Here is a 26,203-nt window from a genome sequence, read left to right on the forward strand (position 1 = left end):
AGGACATGCGGGGACCAAGCAGCAATCGGTATTGTAATTGTAAACTGTCGAAGCTGCGTTGGTAAAGTACCGTAACTTCAAGCGCTGATAGCAAGCACCGAAGCTGAAATCGTTATAGGTACAGAAAGCTGGCTGAAGCCAGAGATAAATTCTGCCGAAATTTTTACAAACGTACAGACGGTGTTTAGAAAGGATAGATTGCATTCAACCGGTGGTGGAGTGTTCGTTGCTGTTAGTAGTAGTTTATCCTGTAGTGAAGTAGAAGTGGATAGTTCCTGTGAATTATTATGGGTGGAGGTTACACTCAACAACCGAGCTAGGTTAATAATTGGCTCTTTTTACCGACCCCCCGACTCAGCAGCATTAGTGGCAGAACAGCTGAGAGAAAATTTGGAATACATTTCACATAAATTTTCTCAGCATGTTATAGTCTTAGGTGGAGATTTCAATTTACCAGATATAGACTGGGACACTCAGATGTTTAGGACGGGTGGTAGGGACAGAGCATCGAGTGACATTATGCTTAGTGCACTATCCGAAAATTACCTCGAGCAATTAAACAGAGAGCCGACTCGTGGAGATAACATCTTGGACCTACTGATAACAAACAGACCCGAACTTTTCGACTCTGTAAGCGCAGAACAGGGAATCAGTGATCATAAGGCCGTTGCAGCATCCCTGAATATGGAAGTTAATAGGAATATAAAAAAAGGGAGGAAGGTTTATCTGTTTAGCAAGAGTAATAGAAGGCAGATTTCAGGCTACCTAACAGATCAAAACGAAAATTTCTGTTCCGACACTGACAATGTTGAGTGTTTATGGACAAAGTTCAAGGCAATCGTGAAATGCGTTTTAGACAGGTACGTGCCGAGTAAAACTGTGAGGGACGGGAAAAACCCACCGTGGTACAACAACAAAGTTAGGAAATTACTGCGAAAGCAAAGAGAGCTTCACTCCAAATTTAAACGCAGCCAAAACCTCTCAGACAAACAGAAGCTAAACGATGTCAAAGTTAGCGTAAGGAGGGCTATGCGTGAAGCGTTTAGTGAATTCGAAAGTAAACTACTAGGTACCGACTTGACAGAAAATCCTAGGAAGTTCTGGTCTTACGTTAAATCAGTAAGTGGATTGAAGCAGCATATCCAGACACTCCGGGATGATGAAGGCATTGAAACAGAGGATGCCACGCGTAAAGCTGAAATACTAAACACCTTTTTCCAAAGCTGTTTCACAGAGGAAGACCGCACTGCAGTTCCTTCTCTAAATCCTCTCACAAACGAAAAAATGGCTGACATCGAAATAAGTGTCCAAGGAATAGAAAAGCAACTGGAATCACTCAACAGAGGAAAGTCCACTGGACCTGACGGGATACCAATTCGATTCTACACAGAGTACGCGAAAGAAATTGCCCCCCCCTTCTAACAGCCGTGTACCGCAAGTCTCTAGAGGAACGGAAGGTTCCAAATGATTGGAAAAGAGCACAGGTAGTCCCAGTCTTCAAGAAGGGTCGTCGAGCAGATGCGCAAAACTATAGACCTATATCTCTGACGTCGATCTGTTGTAGAATTTTAGAACATGTTTTTTGCTCGAGTATCATGTCGTTTTTGGAAACTCAGAATCTACTATGTAGGAATCAACATGGATTCCGGAAACAGCGATCGTGTGAGACCCAACTCGCTTTATTTGTTCATGAGACCCAGAAAATATTAGATACAGGCTCCCAGGTAGATGCTATTTTTCTTGACTTCCGGAAGGCGTTCGATACAGTTCCGCACTGTCGCCTGATAAACAAAGTAAGAGCCTACGGAATATCAGACCAGCTGTGTGGCTGGATTGAAGAGTTTTTAGCAAACAGAACACAGCATGTTGTTATCAACGGAGAGACGTCTACAGACGTTAAAGTAACCTCTGGCGTGCCACAGGGGAGTGTTATGGGACCATTGCTTTTCACAATATATATAAATGACCTAGTAGATAGTGTCGGAAGTTCCATGCGGCTTTTCGCGGATGATGCTGTAGTATACAGAGAAGTTGCAGTATTAGAAAATTGTAGCGAAATGCAGGAAGATCTGCAGCGGATAGGCACTTGGTGCAGGGAGTGGCAACTGACCCTTAACATAGACAAATGTAATGTATTGAGAATACATAGAAAGAAGGATCCTTTATTGTATGATTATATGATAGCGGAACAAACACTGGTAGCAGTTACTTCTGTAAAATATCTGGGAGTATGCGTGCGGAACGATTTGAAGTGGAATGATCATATAAAATTAATTGTTGGTAAGGCGGGTACCAGGTTGAGATTCATTGGGAGAGTCCTTAGAAAATGTAGTCCATCAACAAAGGAGGTGGCTTACAAAACACTCGTTCGACCTATACTTGAGTACTGCTCATCAGTGTGGGATCCGCACCAGATCGGGTTGACGGAGGAGATAGAGAAGATCCAAAGAAGAGCGGCGCGTTTCGTCACAGGGTTATTTGGTAACCGTGATAGCGTTACGGAGATGTTTAACAAACTTAAGTGGCAGACTCTGCAAGAGAGGCGCTCTGCATCGCGGTGTAGCTTGCTCGCCAGGTTTCGAGAGGGTGCGTTTCTGGATGAGGTATCGAATATATTGCTTCCCCCTACTTATACCTCCCGAGGAGATCACGAATGTAAAATTAGAGAGATTAGAGCGCGCACAGAGGCTTTCAGACAGTCGTTCTTCCCGCGAACCATACGCGACTGGAACAGGAAAGGGAGGTAATGACAGTGGTTCGTAAAGTGCCCTCCGCCACACACCGTTGGGTGGCTTGCGGAGTATAAATGTAGTAAATGTAGTAGTAGAACAGACTGATGGCTGCCATGCAAGTCTGCTCTCTGTCTGACCGCCACGATAGTATAAAGAGTATTTCAGTGACACGGCCCACCTTTCCAGGCTGTATTCTGTCTGGCCAGGCCTTTGGTCTGCTACCCCAGACGAACATGGATGGGGGTGGCAAGATTAGTGGTGGCATAGAGGCATCGGTGGTCCAGAAAGTGGTCCTTTTCCAGTGAAATGTTTCTTAAAATAAGGGTATAAACATTCCTATCCTTTCCCGCCAGAGCAAAAGTGGACAGACCCAAATTTAGGGTGACATCAGAGTGGAATTGGACTTAGGATAAGTAGTATATGTGACGTCATGAGGGGGGTTGGGGAACTCAGTGGTCTCCTTAAATTCTGCTATTATCCTGACTGCTATAAACAGTCTTCCATGTCTGAGTGGGGAAACACGTCATTCAATGTGGGTCAGCAGGCAAATCAAGACTGATTACTATCTGTAGGGTGAAAAACATGTTTACATGTTAAACATGCTCATACCAGCAGGAGAAAAACAGCTTTTGTCCAACAGGCAGGCTTGGATCTTCAGGGGAAGCAAACATCCTTCATCTACATGAGTGATGAGCGGGGAAAACCAAGTGGCCATCTTATATTCTTCACTTAGTACAAGTGACTGACTTCCAGTAACAAACAATGCACCATCTTGCAGTTTTAATTTCCTGACAATTGACACAACAGCTGTACTTTCACAGTAAAGTGATGGGGAAACCATCTAGCTAAATTGTGATACTTTAAAATTTTCTGTCAAATTTTGAACTTCTAGTAACTTTTTTAATTTTCTACCAATCAGATGTGTGGCAACAACGCAGAGTATGCCAGAACTGGCACAGTCATTCTACTGACAGTAGAGTTTAACATTTTTTCCAGATACTGGTAAGTACTTATATTCTCTTCAACGGCTCTCAATTCTGTTCCGTTATCATATCCAGTAGCTCTCCATACCATCACTCCCAAAGTTGTGGAGGTATGTGTCTCAGAAGTTGTTTCTTCCTCTAATCCTTCACCAGGTTGTCTACAAGCACTACAGCCAGAGTCAGAGACAGTCGAACAATTTTATGATCTACTTGGGAAGTAGTCGTTCTGGAAGGAACTAGTCTTCTTGTCATACTGTCGTCCTGAGCTCATATGGTCACCATTCGTTCTCGACTCATTGCAGTCCATCCAACTGTTTTTGAAAACCGTCGGTATGATGCTTCCATTTTTTTGTACACCAATCACTCGATCTCAAACGGCGATAAGCTGGACGTACACATCCTCTGAACATACAGTGTTGTGATCTCCAACTGAAAAACTTCAGTATCATTACATGAAATACTGAAAGTAACATCACATCAGGATGAAGATTTAATCAACCTATCCCACAGAAATGGAAATACAGTAATGTCAGGGTGACAGACTACTTTCAACGTGTTTATGGTGTAACACTTCCCATTTTCGTCTCTATAAAGATTTTTCAGAGCCATTTCTACCATATGCATCGCAGGTGCACAATTTTGCCACTAAATAAGATGCTTCAATAAGTGAACGAGAAACGTTTGCTGAGTGAATGAGTCCCATAATTCAGTACGTATAATAGATCAGTTTTTACATAAGTTTTTGAAATACAGTATGAAACGCGTATGTATTCAGTACAGCGATGGCGAGCCATGAGAGAATCTCTGACCAGAGAGTTATTTATTGTTGCTAGTCTGCGCTTGACCGCGCGAGAGTTCAGTTCTGATGCATGTAGGGAGTCGGTAGTTGCAGTTGCGAGGCAGTGGTGGTACGTAGCGAGTCGCGAGAGCATGTAGTACAGTTGCGAGTTAGCTGTTGTGTGTGAGGAGTCGGCGGGCGTCGACATGGCACTATGGTCGGGATTCAGGACGAGGTATATTGTTAAATAAGGTAATGAAGCAGCATTGCGCTCATCTGATAATGTAATGGATCTTAAGTGTAATTAATTTGTTCAAGAATCGCCCCAATAATAATTTTGTTTTAAAACCAAGCATTTTAACAAAACAAACATTTTATTGAAAGAAAATTTCCCATGCATTTCCTTAAAGAAAAAATTTACTTAAGTTCAAAGAATTTTTGCGATGCAATTCCTCCAAGCTATTGCGAAAAAATAAGAGCAGATGGAATTTTACTGAGGTAAGAACAGGGCCTAAGATCGACATTTCGGTCTATTTGCGTTTTCATTGTCACTGAGATTTCTTTTTTTATTGAATTCATATCATTTAAAAATAATTACGGGGAGGTTACACTTGGCGACATCCGGTCCAGGATCGTATTTCGTTGAGAATCTTCTGAAAAGTAGTCAGATATCTGCTCTTATTTACTTAATATAATTAGCATTTGGCGCAACGCTTTTACTAATTTTATTACTTTCTTTCCTCAGATCATCGGCAATTCGTTGCTCTGTTGTATTTGTGTTTGTTGCTTTTTGCATTGTGCTTATTTCATGTGTGAATAATTGTGACTATTGTAAAAATGCCGCGAAAGACTGTGAATAGTGCATCGCGAAGTATAGTGAGTGAAATAACCGACTTAAACCACTTCACCGATAGTACTTGTGACACGCAGTGTAATGATGACAATCCTGCGTTCACTGACAACCAGTGCGTTCCAACCACTAATGATGATTTTTGTCTTAATGATGAACAAACGAACTCGGTTATGTCCTCTGTTGATTTGACGACACTCGATGACGCGGGGCGTTCTGTTGCAATGAGCGGTGCCCAGCTTAATACAACCGGTTTGCTAAATTCACGTGACGAGCAGACAAATTTTTCTAATGGAAATGAACAAGATACTCAAAGTAGGACGGTTTATTTAATTCCGAAATAGTGACTGACAGTGTACATCCAACTGGCAAACCTTTTTGTAAATTACAGAATGACCAAATGGTCACACAAAACGCGACAATCGCAGATACACCATCAAACAGTACAGAGAATGGAGCAGGTAATTTAGGCTTGGATCAAATTATGGCACTATTGCTACAACGGGTTAATCAAATTAATGAAAAACAAGACAATAATAATGAAGATCTCAAACAACTTAGTGAACAGGTCAGACAACAGAGTGAAGATAACAAACAAGATAACGAAAAACTCAAACAATACTTTAATGAAAAATTAGACAACAATTCCAGACAGTTAAATGAAAAATTAGACAACAATTCCATTCAGCTTAGTGAACAAATTAGAGACGTTGCCGCGCAGTGTCATGACACTAAGGAACAGTTGCGCGAGGAAATTGAGGCTTGTTCAAGAAAAAGTAGCGAAGAGATTAGATCTGTTGCGCAAGAATTAAGAGATATGCAAACAAGTGCAACAGAATCACTTAGAGAAGAAATTAATGCAGTCGGTAAACAATGCTCTGAAAAAGCAACACAATTACGCGACGAGTTTAAAGTAATGACAGCAGAACATTCGCACACAATGGCTGCAAAGATAGACGCGAAATTCGAACAACAGAACAGTCCAATTGACGAGCGTTTTAATCACCACCTAGAAAACAGTAATACGCGTTTCCGCAAATTTATACAGGATCAAAATAAAGTAAAACGACAAGTAATGGAAACAATCACAGCACAGAGACAAGAAGACAAACGTAAATTGTTTGCGAAGGCAAAAACATCGTGGACAACAATATTGCTGCAATGTCCGATGAAATTAATACCATCAAACAGTCGAACACAGAGTTACGTGGCGAAATTTCTGATCTTAAATCGAAAACAGACACATACACAACAGGTTTTCAAACAGTGACCGACAGACTCGAACAATTAGAACTAACACAGGATTCCGATGACATCAAAGCTGACGTTAAAAAATTGAACGAAACCACACGTAGATTACAAAAACAGATTAATGCTTCTGACAGTAAAATCGATGATCAGGCAAAAATACTGACTGAAAAATATGATGAATTGGCCAGTCGTATTGATGTTATTGAAAGTAATCATGATAGCAAATCAGACGATACCTCACCGGTTTCATTTAACCAAACACCTGAATTCCAAAATTTACAGCAGAAAATTAATGAGATCGATTCGTCTAACAATACATTGCGTAGAAAATTGTCAAGTTTACAGCAAGAGGTAACAGAGATAAAAAATATTTCAGTTAATAGCACATCACAGCAGACGCCACTTTACGAACATTTCTCAGACTCACGCAGCGCGTATAATTTGGGTAATCTACAGAGATTACGGGACTTAGATGCCGAACAGACACAAACAAATAGATTTTCTTACAATAATGAACCTGTTCCATCATACAAAGACGATAATTTTGATTACAAACATTTTCTGTCAGTGAGAAAATTTAAAGTGTTTAAAAATGACAGAACACAGATTCATCCGCTAGATTGGATGCAACAATTTAGCTTTGTTTTTCCACCGACTTGGCCCGTAACGCATAAACTTGAATTTATTTGCAGTTTTTTGGAAGGCGAACCGGCAACTCGTATGAGACCGATCGCGAGGCAATGCTATTCGGTAGAAGTGTTTCAGAATGCTTTTCTGTCAGCGTATTGGTCGAAGACGACACAGCGCGGAATTAAAGATCAATTAATTAGTTTACCAAATTATGAGAACTCAAATTTTTCTACTGTCACGCAATGTTTTGAGCACATGGTCCAGCAAAACCAGTACTTAAGTGAACCTTAGAGTGAATCTGCACTTATTCAATTATGTATTTCTAAATTGCCACGATCATTAAGAGTGTCACTTTTAACGGGTCAGCAAAAAGAAAATATTTCGGCATTCAGGGATCTGATGCAACTTTTAGAAGTGCAGCAATCAGATTATTCCTTCGTAAACAAAAATTTTTCATATAACAACCAAGGCCAACAAACTTACAGTAACTACGGTCAACCACGTAATTTCAATAGCAAAGGTAACAGACGCTTTAGGAACGACAACCACCAGAACTTTAATAACAGACAAAATTTTGATTATCAGTATCGAGAAAATTATCAGCAAGAAGAACCACATTTTAGTAACAATAGAGGTTTTTCACAACAACTGCAACAAAACCAGCCGGTTAGAATACCTAACCAACAATGTAATGCACAAGGTCAACCTAACTTTAATGTTTCGCCGCGTGGACGTATAGTCCCTGGTACAACAAATAGTAACGCACCGCAGCAAAGAAACAACTACGTACAGAAAACACAGTATTTCAATTCCTATCGCAATGCACCGTATAGGAATGACTATTACGACAGACGTAAAAATAGCGAGCACAATTTTCAGCGTACATCTAACAACAGTCGGTCTTACCAACAGCAAAATTATCCACAAGAACATATTCTCATGAATGAACCCGACAGTAGGTATCATCCAGAGCGTAATACGTCTGGAAGAAATAATAGAACAGTTCAAATAGTCGAAATGCCACAGAATCGTCCTGAAAATAATAACACGTCAGATAGAATCTGACTAGATACTGTACAGGTCGCATCTTCCAATAACACAAGCACTTCTTTTGACAAGCAGAATGTTGTTCACGAAAATGTAATTACTTTTGACGATATCAGAGACACTCTTTTACAGGAAAGACCAGTTGCTCAGAAAACCATTTCACATCCTGTCATCGAAATTAAAATTGGTTCATCGAAATTTTCAGCAGTAATCGATTCCGGATCACCTATGTCAGTAATAAATGAAGAAACTTTCAACGAGTGTAACAAAGAGAATACTTATCCTACATTACCAGTAGGCAAAACGAACGTAAAAGGAGCAGTATCGAGTAAAGGAGTAGACGTTAAATTACAGACACACTTATCATTTTGTATTGCAGGTCATACTTTTCACTCAAATTTTTGGATTGTTCCTTTGTTGACAACAGACGTTATTTTAGGTACTAACTTTCTGGTACAACACGACGCAGTTATTGACTTTCAAAATTCCTATTTAATGTTGAAGGATGAAAATGTACAATTGGCTTTAGAATTTCAGCATTCTTTATCTGCGGAAGAACAGGCAATTAATCGTACAGAGGTCATTTCTGCAACACGTAACATAGACTGTAATCCCACATTGTTCACGGATACGTACGTACATAACTATAATACTCCAGACGAAGCTGACTACGACGTAAAGCAGATGATTTCTGATAAAGTTAAACAAAGCAGTGCAAATACAGACGACGAACGGACGCAACTACACAAAATTCTTTTACAGCAAGCTCCAGTTTTCGACAACATTCCTGGTTTTATGTATGAATTTCAAGTCAAACAGCACGACACTTTTAAAGCCAAGCATTATCCCATTCCAAATATTCATAGAGAACAGGTTAAGAAAGAATTGCAAGATATGCTTGATCAAGGAATTATTGAACCAGCAGTTAGTCCGTACATAAACCCGCTACATATTGTTAAGAAAAAGGATGGCTCACTTCGCCTCGTACTTGATTCACGTCACATCAATGACATAATTATTAATGAAACAGATCGACCACAGACACTAGAGGAACTACTACAGAAATTTCATGGTACGGCTATTTATTCCACACTAGATTTGAAATCGGGATTTTGGCAAGTTCAGCTTCATCTGAATTGCAGAAAATATACAGCTTTTCTCTGTTTTGTCGACTGTTATCAATTTTGTAAATTACCATTCGGTTTAACTATTTCTTCTGCAGCTTTTATTCGCGGTTTGAACACAATACTTCCGACAGAACTTAAAGACAGAATCACGACGTACGTAGATGACATTCTTATCGCAGAAGCTAACTGGTCTGAACATAATCTGATTCTTGAACAACTGTTGCAAACTTTTCATGCGCAAGGACTCACAGTTAATCTCAGTAAATCGCACTTTGGCAAAACTTCTATAAAATTTCTTGGACACGTAATTTCAGCAGAGGGCATTGCGCCTGATCCGGAAAAACTTCAAGCTCTACGTGACATTACTGTTCCTACAACGAAGAAGCAATTACGCAGCTTTTTGAGTTTAATTAACTTTTTTCGTAAATTTATTCATCACTCTGCTTTAGACACACCTAGATTATGCCAATTAACAGGTAAAAACACTATTTGGTCCTGAGATAAGCAAGCACATTCTGAATTCATGAACCTGAAACATGCTTTGTTGAATGCTCCACTTTTATCGCACCCAGATCTTACCAGAATTTTTTCCATTGCCACCGACAGTTCCAACACCGCTTTAGGCGTACACATTTTTCAGGAAATTGAAGAAGATGGCTCAACAGTAATTAAAAACATCGCATTTGCAAGCCGCATTTTGTCACCTGCTGAACGAAATTACTCCGTTACAGAACTGGAAACATTATGTGTTGTATGGGCTTTCACGAGATTTAGGCATTTTATTTATGGAAGACATACCACCGTTTACACAGATCACAGAGCTATACAATTTTTACTTTCAGCTAAATTCACTCACGACAGACTAAGCAGATGGAAGCTTTATTTACAGGAATTTAATTTTACAATTGTTCACATTCCCGGCACACAAAATGTTGTAGCAGATGCACTATCTCGTTCTCTCAGCAACAATCAGCAAGACGTCGCAACCAACTTCTGCAAAGCAAACTTCTGCGTGATGTACATTCAACAAGTTGCATTTGAAAATTTTATTTCATCGTCATTACAGGACATAGCACAAGAGCAGAGTAAAGACAACGTATGGAAAGAAATTAAACACCTTTGGCAAGATAAGAATAATGTTACGATTAGGACCCATTACACTGTACGCAATGACATTCTGTTTCGCCGCTCTCACCCTGACAGCAACAGCTTCCTGACGAACTGGTTAACAAATTAATCTGGTACACTCATTTAAGTTACGCACATTACGGAGCAAGAAAATGTTTTCTTATACTGAGACAGAACTGTTATTTTAACAACATGGAGAAACGTATACGACGAGTTTTAGCGTCATGTAAAATTTGCCAGAAAGCTAAGTCAGACACCACTTCACATATTCCTCCATTATATCCCATTGTACCTGTTAAATTAAAACACATGGCCGCAGTAGACATTTTTGGTCCAATTCCGAGAACTAACAGAGGTTTCTGCTACATCTTTGTCGCTGTTGAACTCACTTCAAAATTTGTTACCTTCACTCCGTTACGCAAAGCTACTGCTAAAACTGTTACGAAAGCATTTGTAAAACATTTTCTATTTCATGTAGGGCATGTGATGAAAGTAATTTCCGACAATGGATCACAATTTCGTTCTGCTATATGCACATGCATGTTACGAGCTAGAAACATTTCTCCGATCTATATATCCAAGTACCACGCTTCTTTGAACCCTTGTGAACGATTAATGAAAGAAATTGGTAAACTGTGTAGAATTTATTGCCACAAAAGACATATTGATTGGGACACACACATATTCTCATTCCAAGATGTAATTAATTCCACTCCAAATGAATCCACTATGCTATCTCCGTCTGTTATACTGAAAAACGTTGAACCACCAAACAAAATTAAAGAATTAGTAACATTTCCTACATCTCGTCGACTACGACACCGTGCAATAATTGACATTGCACTGAACAACATCAAACGTGCCGCAGAGCGCCGGAGAAGACAGCAAAAACAGGTTTGTACACGCCGAGACTTTCACGTGGGACAGAAGATATTAGTACGTACACACTATTTATCCAACAAAATAAAAGGTAATTGCAGTAAATTTGAACTTCTATACGCAGGTCCATATCGGATTCGCAGCATTCCTCACCCTAATGTAGTACACGTCGAAACTTTGAGAACCAGAAAGTCGAAAGGCAACCACCATTGGTCAAACATCAAACCTTTTATTGAATGAAGACACTTTATGATTTAACATGCTATAATGCCATTTTACACATTTTATGGCCACTTATGCAATTATATTCACATGACTAATTACTGATGATTATCGTATTTTTTTGGCAAGTGCCCGGCAAGGTAAGGTTAGCAGGTCGCTTTTCTTGTCGTTACATATCAGACCGTGCACATTTTCCATTTTTTTGTGTGTATGATTGTTTTCCTGTTTTGTTTGTATGCACTATGAATTAGTTAAGATATAACACACACCAGTTGACTTTGACATTTTTGCTTTATGATATCTCAACATCGTGACTATTTTTACATTTTTTGCTGCTGCATTATGATATTCTGTGTACATTTTTGCCTCTGAACACTATCTATGTTTTTCACATGTTACGTTTTCTGTCATGTTATGCTGTATGCTCAGTTATGTTGCTATAAACCAGTTTTTATCTAATGGGTATATGATTTAAATGCAAGACATTAATCTTTGTTCATCATTTTCAGAAAGAAATAAGTGTAAAGGAAATAAATTAAACAGAAATGGGAATTTCACCTACGGAATTGACGAAAGAAGATACAAAAACCTTATGAGGAAGAGTAAATGGATCAGAATTGACAAGCATTAACAAGAATATACTATACACATCGCAGAATAGCAGTCTTAACTCATTTTTTCTTTCAGAATACGAGGCGATTGATGCAGGCTGTCAGACAGAACTACACATTTTAGTTTTTAGTGATGAAATATGATAGAAATAAGGAATAATTGTATAATGAATAATGAGGTGATTTTTTGCAGGTGATAATGAATGCTGATGAAGAGTAATGATGAAGAATATGCTACTATGAATAATGAAGTTTTTCTTTACAGGTGATGATAATAATGAAGTTGTGATAATATGGATAATGAAGTTTTTTTCTTTACAGATGAGGATGATGTTGAAGTTTATGTATTTATGCTATGTAGTTATTTAAGTATTTGTTGCAGTTTGTTTTGACGGTATGTTTTATATCGTATGGTATGATGACTGAAGGTTTTGGAAAGGACAGCTATGGAACACATTTTATACACATTTCACTACCTGTTAATTCGAAGTTCACTACCTTTCAGCATAGTATGCGTTTCTTCTTTCAGCTCAATAATCCATTTTGTATTTTTTCCAGCAGAAGCTTTTCATGATACTTACTAAACCTGTTACTTATTATACCTGTTCTAGTACTTGCATTTTTATTTTTTTTACCCATTTGTGTGTGTAATTCATGAATGTGATCACATACTCTATTTGTTTCACAACCTTGCTACAGCTGACTCATGACGAATGACGTTACACATTTCTCATTTACAGGAACAACCTAGAAGCAAATTTTTTTTCTTTTTCTCTTCTTGCTTTCCCTTATAATTACCCAAAGCAATGCAATGCTAGCACAAAAAAAATGTATCACCGGTTCCAAATAATGCTACCCATTTAAGAGAGTTCTGAGTAATACTGAAAAATGTTTTCTAGTCACAGACCTTGAATAATAGTTACAGTATGTTACATTTTGAATATGTTCTATGTCACTTGAATAATTAGTTCTGAAAAATACTGAATAATGTCTTCTAACCACAGACCTTGAGTAATAGTTACAATATGTTACATTTTCACTATGTCATATGTTACTTGAATGATGGAAAGTGTTTTGTAATATTCAATACTTGCTATACGTTTAGTAACTGGCCAATGAGTGCCAACAATTACCGAAAGCAGATGAGTTATGAAAAGTGTTTTGTAATATTCAATACTTGCTGGCCAATGAATGCCACAGTTTCTTATATTTTAAATTTGTATTATGTCACTTTTATGCTATATATATGAATCGGGCAGGTAGGTTAGAAAATTTAAAAAGGGAAATGGATAGGTTAAAGTTAGATATAGTGGGAATTAGTGAAGTTCGGTGGCAGGAGGAACAAGACCTCTGGTCAGGTGACTACAGGGTTATAAACACAAAGTCAAATAGGGGTAATGCAGGAGTAGGTTTAATAATGAATAGGAAAATAGGAATGCAGGTAAGCTACTACAAACAGCATAGTGAACGCATTATTGTGGCCAAGATAGATACGAAGCCCACACCTACTACAGTAGTACAAGTTTATATGCCAACTAGCTCTGCAGATGACGAAGAAATTGAAGAAATGTATGATGAAATAAAAGAAATTATTCAGATAGTGAAGGGAGACGAAAATTTAATAGTCATGGGTGATTGGAATTCGAGTGTAGGAAAAGGGAGAGAAGGAAATGTAGTAGGTGAATATGGATTGGGGCTAAGAAATGAAAGAGGAAGCCGCCTGGTAGAATTTTGCACAGAGCACAACTTAATCATAGCTAACACTTGGTTTAAGAATCATGATAGAAGGTTGTATACATGGAAGAACCCTGGAGATACTAAAAGGTATCAGATAGATTATATAATGGTAAGACAGAGATTTAGGAACCAGGTTTTAAATTGTAAGACATTTCCAGGGGCAGATGTGGACTCTGACCACAATTTATTGGTTATGACCTGTAGATTAAAACTGCAAAAAGGTGGGAATTTAAGGAGATGGGACCTGGGTAAACTGAAAGAACCAGAGGTTGTAGGGAGTTTCAGGGAGAGCATAAGGGAACAATTGACAGGAATGGGGGAAAGAAATACAGTAGAAGAAGAATGGGTAGCTTTGAGGGATGAAGTAGTGAAGGCAGCAGAGGATCAAGTAGGTAAAAAGAAGAGGACTAGTAGAAATCCTTGGGTAACAGAAGAAATATTGAATTTAATTGATGAAAGGAGAAAATATAAAAATGCAGTAAATGAAGCAGGCAAAAAGAAATACAAACGTCTCAAAAATGAGATCGACAGGAAGTGCAAAACGGCTAAGCAGGCATGGCTAGAGGACAAATGTAAGGATGTGGAGGCTTATCTCACTAGGGGTAAGATAGATACAGCCTACAGGAAAATTAAAGAGACCTTTGGAGATAAGAGAACCACTTGTATGAATATCAAGAGCTCAGATGGAAACCCAGTTCTAAGCAAAGAAGGGAAAGCAGAAAGGTGGAAGGAGTATATAGAGGGTCTATACAAGGGCGATGCACTTGAGGACAATATTATGGAAATGGAAGAGGATGTAGATGAAGATGAAATGGGAGATACGATACTGCGTGAAGAGTTTGACAGAGCACTGAAAGACCTGAGTCGAAACAAGGCCCCCGTAGTAGACAACATTCCATTGGAACTACTGACGGCCTTGGGAGAGCCAGTCCTGACAAAACTCTACCATCTGGTGAGCAAGATGTATGAAACAGGAGAAATACCCTCAGACTTCAAGAAGAATATAATAATTCCAATCCCAAAGAAAGCAGGTGTGGACAGATGTGAAAATTACCGAACAATCAGTTTAATAAGCCACAGCTGCAAAATACTAACACGAATTCTTTATAGACGAATGGAAAAACTAGTAGAAGCCGACCTCGGGGAAGATCAGTTTGGATTCCGTAGAAATACTGGAACACGTGAGGCAATACTGACCTTACGACTTATCTTAGAAGAAAGATTAAGGAAAGGCAAACCTACGTTCCTAGCATTTGTAGACTTAGAGAAAGTTTTGACAATGTTGACTGGAATACTCTCTTTCAAATTCTAAAGGTGGCAGGGGTGAAATACAGGGAGCGAAAGGCTATTTACAATTTGTATAGAAACCAGATGGCAGTTATAAGAGTCGAGGGGCATGAAAGAGAAGCAGTGGTTGGGAAGGGAGTAAGACAGGGTTGTAGCCTCTCCCCGATGCTATTCAATCTGTATATTGAGCAAGCAGTAAAGGAAACAAAAGAAAAATTCGGAGTAGGTATTAAAATCCATGGAGAAGAAATAAAAACGTTGAGGTTCGCCGATGACATTGTAATTCTGTCAGAGACAGCAAAGGACTTGGAAGAGCAGTTGAACGGAATGGATAGTGTCTTGAAGGGAGGATATAAGATGAACATCAACAAAAGCAAAACGAAGATAATGGAATGTAGTCGAATTAAGTCGGGTGATGCTGATGGTATTAGATTAGGAAATGAGGCACTTAAAGTAGTAAAGGAGTTTTGCTATTTGGGGAGCAAAATAACTGATGATGGTCGAAGTAGAGAGGATATAAAATGTAGACTGGCAATGGCAAGGAAATCGTTTCTGAAGAAGAGAAATTTGTTAACATCGAGTATAGATTTGAGTGTCAGGAAGTCATTTCTGAAAGTATTTGTATGGAGTGTAGCCTTGTATGGAAGTGAAACATGGACGGTAAATAGTTTGGACAAGAAGAGAATAGAAGCTTTCGAAATGTGGTGCTACAGAAGAATGCTGAAGATTAGATGGGTGGATCACATAACTAATGAGGAAGTATTGAATAGGATTGGGGAGAAGAGAAGTTTGTGGCACAACTTGACCAGAAGAAGGGATCGGTTGGTAGGACATGTTCTGAGGCATCAAGGGATCACCAATTTAGTATTGGAGGGCAGCGTGGAGGGTAAAACTCGTAGGGGGAGACCAAGAGATGAATACACTAAGCAGATTCAGAAGGATGTAGGTTGCAGTAGGTACTGCGAGATGAAGAAGCTTGCACAGGATAGAGTAGCATGGAGAGCTGCATCAAACCAGTCTCAGGACTGAGGACCACAACAACAACAACATATGAATACTAGTAGCTTGATGCTCCACTCATTAGCTCTTGTTTTGAATAATGACTTCTGTTGGTTTGTAACCGGCCATTGATTGCCACTCTTGTCTGTAAATCAATTAATGAACATTTTTCTGTAATACTATATACATGGTACAGAAATGTTCAATAACTGGGCTATGAATGCCGCAAACTACTAATGTAATTCCCAGTGAAGACTAGTATGTGACTTAATGTCCTTCATCTACTGACCTAACTACCCTGAATTATTGCAATATCCATTTGTCCTGTCCATCCTCATGATCATGGAGCACTATATTTGGTTTTTGCACTAATTCTACGTTGGTGTGCCTTGTAAACGCGTGGTGTTGTCACGACATGCTGTCCACCACTGTGAGCGATGAAGACGTTATTATGGTCCCACTGTTGGTGTACCTGATGTACCGCCAAAAGGATAACATGGAATATTACTACGACATTTCAGTGTCTTGGATACGCTGATAAATGCTTCTGGGAAAAGAACTGCAAATTGTCTCACTTGGTGTTGTACTTCTGTGGAAAGATATGGACTTTCAGTGCAGCTGCGTGCAACCTAAGTGCTAAAACCATGACGCAATCCCTCCTATTCCTTCCCTAATTCCTGTAAAATGAAAAAGTCATATACAGTGCGTGTGCACTTCCTTTCATTTGTTAATAAGATCAGTTATCCTGAAATTACTAAAGACTTCTATAGTGCATGTGCACTTTATTACAATCCTTGATTTGTTTGTTTGTTGTAGAAAAATACTAGAGAGTACTACAGTGCGTGTGCACTTTTGTCATTTGTCAATATGATTTGTACTCATTAGGTTTATTTGTCGTAAAAATATTAGAGAGTTTTTCAGTGCGTGTGCACTTTATGCCATTTGTACTCATTACGTATATATTTTGTGGTTTTCTGATATGTTCTGTACTACAGTGTGTGTGCACTTTTGCCATTTATTAATACATTTTGTGATTTGCTGATATATTCTCAACTGCAGTGCATGTGCACTTATGTCACTTGCCAAGATGATTTTTTACCATTGCGTTTATTTGTTGTGAAAATTTTGAAGAATTTTTCAGTGCATGTGCACTTGTGTCATGAGTTAATATGTTTACTACTGAACTTCAGTGCCTGTGCACTTTTCTCATTTTTCAATATGATTTGTACTCATTCTGTATACATTTTGTGATTTCCTGATATGTTCAATACTTCAGTGCATATGCACTTATGTCATGTGTTACTCATTGTATATATATTTCGTCATTTCCTGATATATTCTGTACTACTGTGCATGTGCACTTATGCCATTTCTGTATATGATTTCTACTCATTGCATATATTTTTTTTCCTTTCCTGATGTGCGTATGCACTTTTCTCATTCTTGAATATGTTTTGTACTCATTCTGTATACATTTGACTTTGTCTGATATATTTTGTACTTGGTGCATGTGCACCATATTAATTCTTGTCCTACATCTGCATATTTACTGTAATTGTAAAGCTAATTAATTATGAAAAAATTTATTGCTCATGGCAAGTCCAAATGACTCACCATCGCTGCCAAATTTTTGCCCCCCCAATGGAGGGTTATGAAACGCGTATGTATTCAGTACAGCGATGGCGAGCCATGAGACAATCTCTGACCAGAGAGTTATTTATTGTTGCTAGTCTGCGCTTGACCGCGCGAGAGTTCAGTTCTGATGCATGTAGGGAGTCGGTAGTTGCAGTTGCGAGGCAGTGGTGGTACGTAGCGAGTCGCGAGAGCATGTAGTACAGTTGCGAGTTAGCTGTTGTGTGTGAGGAGTCGGCGGGCGTCGACATGGCACTATGGTCGGGATTCAGGACGAGGTATATTGTTAAATAAGGTAATGAAGCAGCATTGCGCTCATCTGATAATGTAATGGATCTTAAGTGTAATTAATTTGTTCAAGAATCGCCCCAATAATAATTTTGTTTTAAAACCAAGCATTTTAACAAAACAAACATTTTATTGAAAGAAAATTTCCCATGCATTTCCTTAAAGAAAAAATTTACTTAAGTTCAAAGAATTTTTGCGATGCATTTCCTCCAAGCTATTGCGAAAAAATAAGAGCAGATGGAATTTTACTGAGGTAAGAACAGGGCCTAAGATCGACATTTCGGTCTATTTGCGTTTTCATTGTCACTGAGATTTCTTTTTTTATTGAATTCATATCATTTAAAAATAATTACGGGGAGGTTACAAGTATTTCATCTTTTACGTTTGACATTGGGAGGGAATTACCCCATACATAGTCGATCATATTCGGCAGCATACCCGTGAAGAGCATTATCATGTAAGACGCCGGGAAAATCTACAGGATCACTACTCTATACACCATTTACGTTTTTTCCCCCTTCCACAGTGTGAGGAGATCTCCTATAGCACTATCCTTCCCTTCACCCGTCCGTAACAGAGAGAGCGTACTCGATCACTTACTTACGTCTGGTAAGCGTTCAGTACCTGTACGACTGCTGCTGTGCAAGAGACAATGATAAAGAAATGCAGTATTATGTCTAGTGTTTGTCAAATCAGTCTTCTTGAATCACCAGGCATTGTGAGAAGGGCATAGCAGCGATCGCCTTGTCTACTACTTAAATGTAGCCAAACATGGTGTGGAGCGTTGTAGAATGTAATGTAGTGTGTAACATTACTAGCTCTGGAAGCACCAACACCCCAAGAAAGAATGGTTTACCTGAGGTTTGATGTAAGACGCAGAGTGACATGAACACAAATTTTCATTTATTAATATTTCTTCAAAATGTAATTCAGATTTAACTGACAGTAATTGTTGGTGCCCTCTCAGTTCATATTTCATTCATATAGCCTGTTTTCATAACATTAGTATTTCGATATGTCAACAATTGGCAACATGCGAAATATTTTGGGATGACCAGTTCAGTCGTTAAGGAGAGAATAGACGGCGCGATTATAAGAGAGAGGCCGCATGATTAAGATCTTAGTTGTGCGTCAAAATCTTAAGTAGCACGGCATTTTGGAAAATATATCGACTACTTCGCACCAGAACACGTGTGGAAAGCGGTTCAAGGACAGCGAAACCACGAGAGGGTGACAAGGTGTTTGACGTCCACGCCGCCTCACAGAACGTGTAAGCTGCAGGCTTATACGCTCTGTAAAGTAGGATAGGCTGTGATCTGTGACAGATCTGACGACAAAGCACAATGCTAGTGCAGGCACAAATATTTCTGAACAAACTTTTAGTGCACATTCTTCAATCACAGACGATCCGGTCGAGTTACCAGGTTGAGCAACGACATTGACAATTGCGACTGCAGTGGCCATGGGGTCAGTGAAATTTGTCGTGTGGTCGGACGAATCACGTTTCTTGTGCCACAGTGTCAATGGTCCTGTCCGAATACGTCATTGCAGGCAATGACTGCTCGAAACAAGCACCGCACTCACACAGGCTCATGGGGATAGTGTTATGCTAGGGAGGACATTCAGCTGGTTTTCCATGCGCCCTGTGGTAGTCATGGAAGACAATATGACACTTGCAATCATTGCTGCGGACCACCTGTATCCGTTCGTGCCTCATATCTTCCCCTATAACGATGGTATCTTCCAGCAGGATAACTCTACCTGCCAGAGATATCAAGAACATATGAGTGAACACACTTTCGTGTCTTGGCTACTAAAGTTGCCCGATCTGAACCCAATGGAACGTGTGCGGGACGCTGTTGGGTGCCATGGCCTTGTGCCACATATCTCTGGGATACAACGAAGGATGTTTTGAATCCGTGTCATGCGGAAACTCTGTTGCATTGAGTTCTAGAGACGGAAAAACACCCTACAGAAAGGATGGTCCGCCTAAAAATTTTAGAGATTGTTCAAAGATATTTTTCGAACATCTGTGTATAAGAAATCCTTGGTCTTCCATGGCTCACTACAGACGAAATTGTGTTTTGTTCAGTGTGTTACTGCAGTTACCTTTGTTTCTGTGAAAACTCCTATGCAACCGTGATAAAGCCTGTGATGTGCACTTACAAGAACAAGTATTCGTAATACGGTCTCATTATCCGACACAACATCCAACATCTCATGTGCAGTCAGATGATTGTATCTCCCACATCTGAATTTCATCTTTTTACAGTGTTACACTCTATGTAAATAAATTTACTGTTTCAGTGCATCAGCATAAGAACTTAACCTGCATATACAGCAGTACTCGTTCGGCGAGATCCTCGTAACGGCTTCGAATCCTCTTGTTCGCCTCTTCACGACCGTAGAGTCTCCTGGATTCAGACAGTACCTCCAACATCTGGTGCAACATTCCTCTGTCTGCGATGAAAATTGCGGTCTGAAAGCAGACAGTATCACTCTGTCACTGAGTACCACTCTTTTCCTCATTTTGTGGATCTAGCAGTCATTGTTTCTATGCAATTACTTGAGATATTTCAAAAGCGTCTTTGTAACTAGAAAAAAATATGAATTTGTTTTACCAGATGATATTCGTTTTATTTATTAAAACATCATCGCTGGCTATATTTTCGTCAATTTCCACTTACTTCTGAAAGTGTCGTCTGCACACACATATTCCAGATATTTCTGCGTTTGGCTGGCGTTATTGGGCTAATTCCACTTTGGCTTGCAAAGTGAAAAAATATAACACCACTAATAGTTGTTTTTGGTCTTCCTGTAGACGTCAGGAAGTATCATTTAATACGATTAGTCAGCAGGCCATTCAGAAACATTAGTTGGACAACATTTTTTTTGTTTTACGTCAAGAATTGTATGTTGCGGCAAGTCAAAGGAAAAGTAGGTCAACAACACAAGTACCCAACGCAGGAATACCTGAGAAATGTGCTTTCGAACCACGTTTTCACATCAAAGCGAAAGTCTGAGGAAACTGCAACAACTGACGATGTTTTATGAATAAAACGTAAGACGTCTGATAAAAGAAATACACATTTCTTACTACTTAGAAAGACGTATTTGAAATATCAACACTGTTCGTTGTAGAAACAATTTACTGACAAGAAGTAAAAATGAGATTAAACTGTAAAAGGTTATATTCAAAACAGAATCACTGTTTTGTTTTCTGAGTGTTTCAGGCGCGGTTAATAGGAGATATATATATCCAACTGTTGAGTCGTAACTCGATCTGACAGTGAAAAATATTTCTACTAGGGTCAGGCTTGATTACCTTCTCTAAAGAAGTAAATGTTGAAGCCAACGTTTTGGCAGACACATAAAAAAAATGTTAAAAACGAAGTCTTTTTCTCAGAATTTGGAGTCGTTGCAGCAACTTAGACAAAAACAGGTATGAGTACTATCTACATAGCGAAACGCTATCCCCTACAGAAATTATAGTTTTGATCTTTTATCGCGTTTATGAGATATTAAGTGTGTGTAAGTTACGTTAATTGTTCACCTCGACAGATGAGTGGTCAGCGCGGCGGAATGTCATGCAAAGGCGCCCGGGTTCGATTCCCGAATGGCTGTTGCGTTGTCATCATAATCTCTTCCCTATCGAGATGCAAGTCGCTGAAGTGGCATCAACTAAAAGGACTTGCACCAAGTGACCGGTCTACCCGACGGGAGGCCCTAGCCGCATGACATTTCATTTCACTTACGTTAATCATGTAAGCGTAGGCTTCCGCGGCCGTTGTCTTCTTCAATAAAATTCTTCAGGGTATCAGACCGCATCGTCATAATTTAAAATGCGCCAACGTTTCGGCCAGCGTTGCAGCTAGCCTTCATCAGGCCCTGATGAAGGCTAGCTGCAACGCTGGCCGAAACGTTGGCGCATTTTAAATTATGACGATGCGGTCTGATACCCTGAAGAATTTTATTGAAGATTACGTTAATCACTTTGCAGCCCATCTTCAGAGAAGGCAATTGCTGAATAGTTTTGTTTAATCACTGTATTTTGGTCTCTTTCTAAATTTTATTCTGATGACACAAAACAGGGAAACCTCGCAGCAACTGACAGCGGCCTTTGCCACTACACAGAGCCCTCACGAAAAGAAAGTAAGTTTTGAACATGTCATTCCTTCGCCATGAAGGACATTAAATCTACATCTACATAACTACTCAGCAGTTGACATTTATCGCTTGGCACGGGGTTCATTGAAACATTTTCAAGCTATTACTCTACAGTTCCACTTTCGAATAGCTCGTGAGGAAAACGAACGCTTCAATCTTTCCGTGCGAATTCTGATTTCTCATTTTCTCTTACGATGGCCATTTCTCCCTATGAGGTGAAAGTAAATTAAGTATCTTCGCATTCGGAGTATGCTGCAAGGAACGATGGGGGTAGTAAGTGGCCGGAGGCTCTGGGGACACAAATACTTGTAGACTTCAAAAATATTATTTGCAATCAACTCCAACAAAGAAACATGAACAGTAGATCCTACATTGTAAGTCAACTTGACAAAACCTTGATTACGAAATAGTTCAAGGGCCCACGGCCGGATGTCAGTGTCCGACAGGCACAATATTTCGGCAAAAGTCGTGCACTCACGTGAACAAAAGCTACGAAACCGAAGATCTCTAGCAGGAGAGAGCAGCAGTACGGGAACTAAGAGACGATCTAGATATTGTGGTCTTACTATTCGACAAAGGTAGGTCATCTGTGACCCTTTGTCTCACCAGGATTACGCTGAGAAGATGTGGGGCCTGGTAGAAGATTGTGCATACTGGAGGAACGATGTTGGTCCTCCCAAAAGTGTGGACACAAAGACTATGGCGCTTCTCGTGGAATCCGGATTACCAGCCGAAGTTGTTAACAAAGCACAAGCGAGAGCTCCAGTTCCGCCAATATCTTATGTACTTCCGAAGCTTTACAATCGAAGGTGCCATTACGTTCTACTGATAGCAACATTGGTGCCCCGACGAACTGACTCACTAAATATCTCAAGGGTTTGCTCAGCCCTTATGTAGGAAGGTGTTCACATTATATCCGCGGCTCCGTGGATTTTGTTAAAGCGTCAAGAACTTTAAACTTCAGGAGACCGACATCTTTTGAAGCGTCGCCGTTGTCTGCCTTTACAAGAATCTGCGGACCACATTGGTTAAATGTTAGATGTAGAAATGACCAACCTTTTAGGCATATCTTACCGTCGAAATTCTTTCTTTTCTACATTTGCTGCTACAGCAGATGGAAGAGGTATTCGTGGGGAGTCAGCTTTCACCATTTCTCACCAACATTTCGAAGAGGAAGCCCTGGAGTCAGCCCAATGGAAAACTACTTGTTTTTTCCGATGTGTTGACAACACTTCTGTCACATGGCCATATGGAAGTGACAAACCGAACGATATCCTCATACATTCGATGTACCATACATCAACTTCACCGTGGATACCGAAGTGGACAGAGTGCTCCACTTTCTGGATGTGGTGGTAACAAGAAACGCGGACTGCACTTTCTGCCATAGTGTTAACAGAATAAGACGCTCACCGACGTATACCTACACGAGAACAGCTGCCACTACCTGGTGCAGAGGAATGGAATGCTTAAAACATTGGCTTGTACCGTCTCCACCTGTGAAAGTCTCAATAAAGAACTTGAACATTTGGGGATGGCAATTGCATTTATTTCATTTTGAGGCATATTATCCAGAAATATGGGACGAATTCATTGGAAAAATAAAATGAAAACAGTTTTACGCCTACCAGCTGAATCATGGTCACTGCCTTTCCCTGAAGTCAGTTCATTGTGGGATAGCTCTACCTCTTTTTAATCAGACTAAGTGCAGGTTCCCACGCTTTGCTAAGAATATACTCATTATCATACTAATAAGCGGTTACATTACTGAAATCGCAATAGATTCTTTAATGACACATTCCCAGAAATTAGACATCAGTACCAGAACCTTAGCATGGTCGTAATCCATTCCAAGTAATTCTAATAAGCAATAATCTGAGACTGTCGACTTATGATGCTGCTGCAATCTGGTCTGCCGCTGGTATTTTCAGCAATGATATTCGACAGTTTGCATCATCCGACTTATATGTCTCGCAGCATTGGCAGAGTATTCGATAGAGCCCGGATTTCTATAGTCGAAGTTCATCCTCCACACTAAAAAGCAGTGCCCATGTTTTTGCTGTTGGGCAAAAGACTGTTTTCACTTAACACAATGAATTCGTTCTATCTTCTGGATGATGCGCCACAAAATGGAATAATTTCTATGGCCGCGTCCTTCTGAGGTTCCTCTTCTATTTCCGCCAGTTCTAGACAATGTGTAGGACGATAGCTCCACAAATTTCCCTCTCCATGTACCCGTTATTCCAGACCACCGTTTTCAGATGTTCAAGTGCTTTGTTGAGACTTTCATTGGCAGAGAGGGTGCGATCCAGTGTTTTAAGCACTCTGTTCCTCTGTTTCGAGTGGCACCAGCTGTTCTTGTGAAGGTGTAGGTCTGTGTGCATCTTCCCCCATTACACACAACGGTCCAGAGTGCAATCCGCTCTTCTTTTTACCACTACATACAGAAAGTGGAGCACTCCACCCACTTCAGTATCCATTGTAAAGTTGAGGGTATGGTATGTGGAATTGAAATCAGTGAGAAATCATTCAGCTTGTCTCTTCCAGCCGGCCCCTGTGGCCGAGCGGTTCTACGCGCTTCAGTCCGGAACCGCGCTGCTGCTACAGTAGCAGATTCGAATCCTTCCTCGGGCATGGATGCGTGTGATGTCTTTAGGTTAGTTAGGTTTAAGTAGTTCTAAGTCTAGGGGACTGATGACCTCAGATGTTAAGTCCCATAGTGCTTAGAGCCATTTTCTTTTTCCCTTCCATGTGGCCATATTACAGTGTCGTCACAATGGCGGAGAAAAACAGGTAGGTTTCCACTGGGCTGTTTCCAGAACTTCCACCTCCAAATGTATAGCGACAAAGAGTTAAGGTAGTCCGCCTGTCGGTACTCTTTCTCTCCGCCCGTAGTAGCCAACATCAAAAAGAAAGTATGTCGACGTCAAAGACGTGCCTTAAAGGGTTGATCGTCTCTACGTCTAACTCTTAGCCAATATGATCCACAAGCACGCTGGGTAAAAGCACTCTGGTGAAAAGATGGACAACTGCGAAGCAAGACTGTCGGTATCCTGAGATTTCTGAGTTGTTGATGCAACAACAAAATACACGGATTTGCCAATATGATGAGAACACCTGCTGATATATGGGCTGAGCAAATCCTTCAAGTATTCAGTGAGTGAGTTTGTCACGGCATCATTGTAGTTAACAATGGGGCGAAAGGCACTTTAGCTTTGTAAACCTTCCGAAGTTCATAAAATATTGGCGGAGCTGGTAGTTTCTCTTGTGGCTTAGTAACAACTTCGTCTGACAATCCGGATTCTCTGAGAAGCACCATTATCTTCGGCTCCATGCTCTTGGTAGGATCGGTGTCGGTCCTCTGGTGTTCACTATCTTCTACATTCATTTTAGAATGAATTATGTACTGAAAAAGACAGAGGCAAATTTCGCCTGATCTTCAGACATAACATTGGTCTGAACAATACTATACTTAAAAAAGTGAACAATGATTTGAAAAGGGTTCAACTTCAACTTTTCAATGTAATACTGGTGAGACAAGGCCACAGTTGAGTTGCCTTTATCGATTGGTGAGCCCACGATATCTGGATAGTCTCTTTTATCCAATATGGCTGTCATCTCCTGCTAGAGATGTTTGGTTTCATAGGTTTTGTTCACGTGACAGTTCGACAGGTTTCCCGACATAATTCGTGCAGTTGCCTGTACTATTGCGTTGTGCTGTTCGTGATAGGTATCGCTTTAGGAGGGGGAGCTAAATAGAGTCCCTTCTTAAGAAATGACACCTTGCCGTCATCCAGCTGTTTATAAGCGAAACTGTTGATAGCACTGAAACGAGTATCAGAAGATCATCTCTCT

General features: G+C 39.9%; 1 protein-coding gene across 1 annotated transcript in view; it reads right to left on the reverse strand.

The window, feature by feature from the left end:
* The window catches only part of LOC126160221 (odorant receptor 43a-like), a 122,413-nt gene that overhangs the window by 73,448 nt on the left and 22,762 nt on the right, over positions 1-26,203 (reverse strand). Inside the window, exon 3 of the mRNA XM_049916896.1 lies at positions 20,511-20,660. Within this exon, the coding sequence (XP_049772853.1) occupies positions 20,511-20,660 (150 nt within the window). The remainder of the gene's footprint in view (positions 1-20,510; positions 20,661-26,203) is intronic.

The sequence above is a fragment of the Schistocerca cancellata genome, chromosome 1 (assembly GCF_023864275.1).
Source record: "Schistocerca cancellata isolate TAMUIC-IGC-003103 chromosome 1, iqSchCanc2.1, whole genome shotgun sequence".
Classification (NCBI taxonomy): domain Eukaryota; kingdom Metazoa; phylum Arthropoda; class Insecta; order Orthoptera; family Acrididae; genus Schistocerca; species Schistocerca cancellata.